The sequence below is a fragment of the Lactuca virosa genome, chromosome 6 (assembly GCF_052849685.1).
Source record: "Lactuca virosa cultivar CGN04683 chromosome 6, Lactuca_virosa_CGN04683_v6, whole genome shotgun sequence".
NCBI classification, from domain to species: domain Eukaryota; kingdom Viridiplantae; phylum Streptophyta; class Magnoliopsida; order Asterales; family Asteraceae; genus Lactuca; species Lactuca virosa.
Window position 1 is genome coordinate 13,332,823 of NC_136431.1, and position 7,523 is coordinate 13,340,345.

General features: G+C 35.2%; 1 protein-coding gene across 1 annotated transcript; it reads right to left on the minus strand.

Moving 5' to 3' along the window:
• Positions 1-4,546: 4,546 nt before the first annotated feature.
• Positions 4,547-7,297, minus strand: LOC145122622 (tubulin beta-8 chain). The gene is made up of 3 exons (XM_079058189.1): positions 6,797-7,297; positions 5,980-6,249; positions 4,547-5,470 (listed from the first exon to the last, which is right to left on the minus strand). The coding sequence occupies exons 1-3, from the start codon at positions 7,188-7,190 to the stop codon at positions 4,791-4,793; spliced, it is 1,344 nt and encodes a 447-aa protein (XP_078914315.1). The 5' UTR covers positions 7,191-7,297; the 3' UTR covers positions 4,547-4,790.
• Between the last annotated feature and the right edge of the window lie 226 nt (positions 7,298-7,523).

A 7,523-nucleotide genomic window follows, 5' to 3' on the forward strand; every position in this document is an offset into this window, starting at 1 on the left:
TTCAACGTTTGTAGTACTTGTATAATATTTTGACGTGTTAAAAAAGTAATTCAACCCAATAAGCAAAAGCCTTAGAAATCAGATTGGGGAGCAAACGCAATGAAGAAGCCCAGAAAAGAGACCAAGCCCAACAAGTAAAACTACATTATTGGGCTGTTGGCTTTATTACTAAATCCGACATTTAAACAAAACGTTTATTGAATTTTAATAATACAACTTTATTTCTTTTTTAGGAGATTAGGAGATGAGTCATTCTATAGTCTACACTACAAATTAATAAAACTTTGCCCGTTTCAAACTCGAAACCGAATGTTTTATGAGCTATAAAATGAATAAGCGTCCTTGTGACAAATTCAGAATGTGCCACTAAGATAATACGGTTTATATGTTTTCTTTTATAAAACTAGTAAAAAAAAAACCCGGCTTCCTCCCGGGTCGAAATTTTTTTAAACCTTTTTTTCAATTAGGGCATCATACTTTGAAAGCTTTATTTTTACCTATAGTAGCAACATTCTTTCATAATGTGACAAATACCTTATTTGATATCTATTGCTATCATTGGTAATTAAATATGTGTTGTTATTTGATGAAAATAAGACCATATAGTAGATATCGAAAGAGGGGGGGGGGGACCAAAAGTAGCAACTCTACAAACTAATGTGGCAAAAACTTGAGGTGTCACATTTGGTAAATGCCAATGACAAAAAGTGAGAAACTTTTGAACCATTTGTGGTTAGCAGTAGAGAATATCGAAGCTGAGGGACCAAAAGTACCAACTCCACAAACTAATATGGTAAAAAGTTGAGGAGGTACCAAAAATGGCAAAGTGTTGAAACTTTTATGGCAAAACTTAGAATAATAGAAAATATGCTAATCATAACACTTTTGTGTTTTAGTATATATATATATATATATATATATATATATATATATATATTAATTAGGTAGTATATACATATGTTTTAAACAAAAAACAATAAGTGTTCTTACATTAGTTGTGCCACTTACCCCTCTCCCATCGATATATATTTGTGCATCATTACATATTAAAATTTTCGAACTGTATCAATCACAAGATGAATTTTATTTTTTTTAGACATCTACGTTTGTTTTTTTCGACGTTAATTATCGAATTAAATATACAAAATCATACTAAAATTGGTATCATTATATTATATATTATATAACACCGCTTGAATGGTTTAAAACTAGAGATGATACCTTCCAACCGTTGATACAAAAAAAAAAAAAAAAAAAAAAAACTCTAATTGTTGACACGTTCCTTTCCCTAATATGTCGCAATGTTCTTTTAATAAACATCGACTATGATTTGATAAGGACATAGTCAACTCCTCAGTGTTTTTGGTTGAATCCTAAATCTTGAACAACTATTATCACTCACTCATATTTTTTTTTCTTTCAAATTCTAACAACATTCGTTTTGTTTTAACTGATTTATTGTTGGTAATTTTAGTGTCTTTATTTTAATATGATTGGAATTAACATGTGTGCCAATTTAAACTATGATCTATACGAGGTAGGTGGTGCAGAGTATACTTATATAAGACAACTTTGATCTTGAACATGACGAAATGCGAGGGCTAAAGGAAGAGTCATTGTCACCTTAAAACATATATAGAATTTTGGATCTAAAATGCAATGGAAAAACATGATCAGAGTGAAGGAAAGTTAACAAAATATAAAATTTTTGGGTATGCTCGAAGGCAACTCAACCTGCCTTGCAACTGAAACTGATTTACAAACAAAATTGTCTCGACAATCCAAACTACATTGGCAGCATGGAGCCAAGTTGGGGCATTTTTTCTACTGTTTAATTTTCATTTTTATTTTTGTCGATCTTATCCAGATTTGGGATTAATGAGAATATATACTCATATTTCGATATTTCGAACCTTCTCAAGATCTCAAACAACTATATATTCTCCGATAACATACACTGTTTTGTGCCTGAAACGTTAAGTGTTCTAACAAATTATCCCTAACTAATTTTTTTTGTTAACAATATCAATACAAAAATGATACACACATGATCCCTAAGAAATGCATGTTCATTGATTATCACGCACTACTTTCTCGCCCTTTTTTCTAGCGTTACTTATGTTCTTCCTTTATTTTGAGCAGATCATGTTAGATCTTCTCTTCTAATAAAAGACTTTTTACACATGCCACATGTCATTTTCTAAGCCTATACTTTGCCACGTGTAATCTTTTGGTTACTCCCGCCCATCAGACTATCCTCTAAAATAGGCTTATATATCAATTTAATTAAATGATATTTTCAGTAAATCCCAAAAAATCAGGAATCAGTTTATCTCAATTGTCTTCAACCTAATAAATCAAGATTGAAATTTGAAATCAACAATCATTGCCTTATTCTCTTTGTTTTCGTCTCCCACTACGCCCTGTGTTTCTCTGATACACCCATTAATTTACTCTCTCCACATCTCTCTGAAAACCCTAGAAATTCGACTATGTCACCACCTTATGGAGTTCTGAGTTTCCAATCGGACCATTGTAGCCTCACGACCCCATCATTGCATTGGCATATCTTCAACGTCGCAGACACACATTGTCGCAGCCCCACCAGGACACCCTACCGTCACCTATGTGAAACATCATGTAGGTGTTTTCTGTTTTACTTTTCCCGAATTTTGATTAAAATTCTTCATCTAGGGAACGTAGAATTTAGAACAGAAAAGGAGGTGGACTCATCTATTCACACAGCTGATTGTTCTTGGTTCCACCTAAGAAAAGTTTATATTAATGCACAAAAATGGTAATTGTGACGATATTGGGTTTGATTTTATGCAAACGTTTTAACCATAATCTTTCATTGGTAATTCAATATCTATAAATGTTCTTTTAATGTGTTATATGTTATATATGTATTTTATTCATCAACTAAATTAAAGCAATTTGTTTTAGGCCAAAAAGTCAAATTGATGTTGCAAAAGAAATATTTACACGGGTTCATAAAGTTGTTTTGTCATGCTTGTGGTTGAAAAATAAAATTATGCAATTATCTAGAATTACTTCATTCTTTGTGTTATCGCAAGTTTAAAAGTTGCAAGTGGAAGTGTTTTTAAGCCTCTTTTACGGTCTCTCTCTCTCATTCTAACAAAGTGGGATTTTAAGAGTTGAAATAATTTCATGGCTTTTGGGGGTTTTCAAGTAAGTGGCCTTATGTTTGTAATCAAAAAAGTTTTTTTTTTTTTTTTTTAATTTATGTTTAATTGAATAGTATATATTCCTTTTGGAAACAATAATAGACCCTTTATCCTCCCTATAATAATCAAAATCATGTTAATAATCCTTCATAAATCGTTACTCTGAATGTATATTTTCCGAAAATGCCTTGAAGTTGATAGGTAAAGGTCTTTTGGCTCAGCTCCTCTATTGCCCAATACCCAACACCTGTGCTTAAGCCACTCAACCATGAAGTGTCATTGATATTTATTTTTTTATGGATCCTATTTCTATAAAAAATTTTGATGATAAATGTTAATATAGATATAGTATCTTTTTTAAATTTATATTGCAATTCATGAGCTGTAATTGGTGAAACATTGCAGACAAGACATCAAAACGATTGTGACCTGACTAGAAATTTGCAATAATGAACCACCACTTGCCCCAAAGGAAGAAGAGAAGCGTGGAAGCGATTAGAGCACAAAAGGGGAAATATTGTCTATCTTACCCACTCGACTTAATTTTGTGGATAACCGAATCAGATATAAATGGAACGAGTAAGAGGTATTAAGTAGTAGTATAAAACGCTCTGTCTCGGACCACCTGACTCTTAATATATGTATGTTATGTTTAGTGTGGATGATGAAACAATATTTTTATCTAGGAATTCTATCTCAAGCTTCTATCATTACCCGTTTCATTTTAATTTGAAAGAAACTATTGTTTTTAAAACTATTCACTAAAATAATCATGAAATGGTCTTTTTTAACAACACATAATCAACATTATTGAGAATATAAGCAAATGACTACGTAACACATGATATTCCATTATTAATCAGTGATATGAATGTTTTGTATGACATAAACTCGTGAATGGAACATGATGGAATAGAAAGAAAAAAAGCATGAAGCTCTATCTGTTCGATTTTCTTAGAAGAGAAAGTTGGGGACCACGTGTTAACTTTTTCATGGCAAGTATTGGCCTGATTCGACCTTGTTTACTCTGATTTGGTTGATGCGGTTTTCAGATCACATTTAGCGAATAAAACTTGCACAATTATTTACAAGTACAACTACTCTAATTGTACTCTCGCGTTTGATGCTCGTGAAATGAATTTATATTTGTAAATTATAAGTTTATACAATGATTCGGATGTTTAACAAATTGCTTAACTCTCATACCTATTTTCCTCTTTCCACTTATAAAGTTTTTGTTATTTGTTCTAAGAAATGTCGACTAGGCCATCTTATATGCTTGGGAAAGGGAAAGTATTTTAAAATCTAAATTAAATACAACAAACTTTATCAATATAAAATTATACTTAACAACTCAGTAGCTAAATTTCTAATATTTTGATTCATTTAATATAGTCTTCAACAACCTACATTGATACGTTGTACTTTATATTTCAGAAACAGTACATTTACTAACTCATCACGATTTCATTAGGCACACTAACCAAAGACCTTCAAGTACAAACTCCATCACAAAAACCACCTACCCAACATTCAACAAAACAAACACCACAACACTAATAATCAATCAAATATCAAATCCCAATCCCAATCCCACAGCATTTAACCTTCTTCCTCGTACTCAACACCTTCCTCCTCATACTCACCTTCCTCATCAGCAGTCGCATCCTGATACTGCTGATACTCAGAAACCAAATCATTCATATTACTCTCCGCTTCGGTGAACTCCATCTCATCCATTCCTTCACCCGTATACCAATGCAAAAAAGCCTTCCTCCTAAACATAGCAGTAAACTGCTCACTCACACGCCTAAACATCTCCTGAATAGAAGTCGAGTTCCCAATAAAAGTGGAAGCCATTTTAAGACCCGTGGGAGGAATATCACAAACAGTCGACTTCACATTATTAGGAATCCATTCAACAAAATAAGACGAGTTTTTGTTTTGGACATTGATCATTTGTTCGTCCACTTCTTTCGTGCTCATTTTGCCTCGGAACATTGCGGATGCGGTTAGGTATCGTCCGTGGCGAGGGTCCGCCGCACACATCATGTTCTTCGCGTCCCACATTTGTTGTGTGAGTTCCGGGACGGTTAGGGCGCGGTATTGCTGGGACCCACGGGAGGTCAGAGGGGCAAAACCGACCATGAAAAAATGGAGGCGCGGGAACGGGATTAGGTTGACCGCCAGTTTACGGAGGTCGGAGTTGAGTTGACCCGGGAACCGGAGGCAGCAGGTGACACCGCTCATGGTGGCTGAGATTAGGTGGTTTAAATCTCCAACTGTTGGTGGGAGGGACCCACAACAAAAACCCACAATCAGTTTATTATATATATTTTTTATTTAAGGAAAAATTTTATAGGACCAGAATTGCAAAAATCAGATATCCTAAAGGTAATTAACTTTAAAACATTTTTAGATGGGAAAGTATTTTATTTCTTTTTGGGTTTCGTGTAAAGAGGGTTTAGTAAAATGAAGCAACCCATCACGTGAAAGGCTGAATTTTGACAACTGTTTGGATATGAAAAAAAAAAAAAAAAAAAAAAAAAAAGATAGAAAGAGAATCTTTGCTTAGGTGGGAATCACATGTCTTGACGACTACAACACGAAATGCTTTGACTAACTACAACTACAAATCTGATCAAGAATCAGAGAAAACGTGGATGCATAAATATAATAAATATGGTTATATGGTTGTTTTGAAACGTCAAGAAACTCGTACACTTATTAATCATTGGTTGGATTTTCTTTTTTAATAAATGTTTAATCTTGGGGGGTATATTGGACTTACAGCTGGGTGTAGTGAGCTTCAGTGTGCGGAAACAGATGTCATACAGAGCTTCATTGTCAAGAACCATGCATTCATCGGCGTTTTCAACCAGTTGATGAACTGATAAAGTTGCATTGTAGGGCTCCACCACTGTGTCGGAGACTTTGGGGGAAGGGAAAACTGAGAAAGTGAGCATCATCCGATCGGGATATTCTTCCCTGATCTTGGATATCAGCAAAGTCCCCATCCCGGAGCCTGTTCCTCCTCCCAATGAATGGCATACCTGAAACCCTGTTATCAAAATAAAACATCAAATGCTATAATCGTCAGTTTATTCCCTAATTTTGGGGGTGGAGGCGGGAAACTGTAATCGAATCATGGGAAGAAGTGAGTGGCATTTCTAGTCATACATGTACTACCTTGAGATTATACTAATCATATTCCCTTTGAGGGATCTAAAATTCTAATGATTTGAAACTGAAAAATTGCATGAACCGATGGAAGATAACTGCAAATGTTCCAATGTATAATTGATGTAAGAGATGCACAAATCAAATGACGATAATTGCAATGCTATGGCTGATTTATAAACATGTATCGAGAGCGCTAGATCTAATTATGGAACCTTAGTTTTCCAGAGAGTAAAATCGTTGCAACGCTAAAATCAAAATGCTAAGATCGTTCCATCATCAAATCGTGCTAAAAGTAAATTCAAAAACTAAACATATTCGTTCGAATCGGGAGGCATGCTGCCGCAAATACATGGATCTCATCAGAGAACATTCAGTAATTGAATTAAGTTGCAATTACGACAGAGATAGAGAGAGAGAGAAGTAACCTTGGAGGCAATCACAGTTTTCGGCTTCTTTTCGAACAACATCGAGAACAGAATCAATAAGTTCTGCCCCTTCTGTATAATGTCCTTTCGCCCAGTTATTGCCGGCACCAGACTGTCCAAACACAAAGTTATCAGGGCGGAAGATCTGACCGTAGGGACCAGATCGGACGCTGTCCATGGTACCTGGCTCGAGGTCCATGAGGATGGCGCGTGGAACAAACCTCCCACAACTGGCTTCGTTGTAGTAGACATTAACCCGCTCGAGCTGAAGATCCTGGTCACCGCTGTAACGTCCGGTGGAGTCGATGCCATGCTCAGCGCAGACGACTTCCCAGAACTTGGCTCCGATCTGGTTGCCGCATTGTCCGCCCTGAATATGGAGGATTTCTCTCATGATTTTGTTGGGGATTTAGATGGAGAGAAAGCGAGCGAGTATCTGTTGTGTGTGTGTGTGTGTTTTCAGGAGAATTAGGAGGAGGGTTTATATACACGAACGGGGGCGGTATCCTTCTTCCGAGAGGGAGATTTAAAAGCTGTTTTGGAATCACATGCTTCAAGAAAACCCGGTTCGGTAACAATACATGGGTAATTTTGTAATTTACTTGGGTTACTTTTTTTCTTTTTTTTTTCCTTTTTTATTGTGTTGCTATACTCAAGCCTTTGGATGAGATGATTTGTTGCCAAAATACAATTCTAATGGGCGAAGAATGTTAACAACAACGTCAAG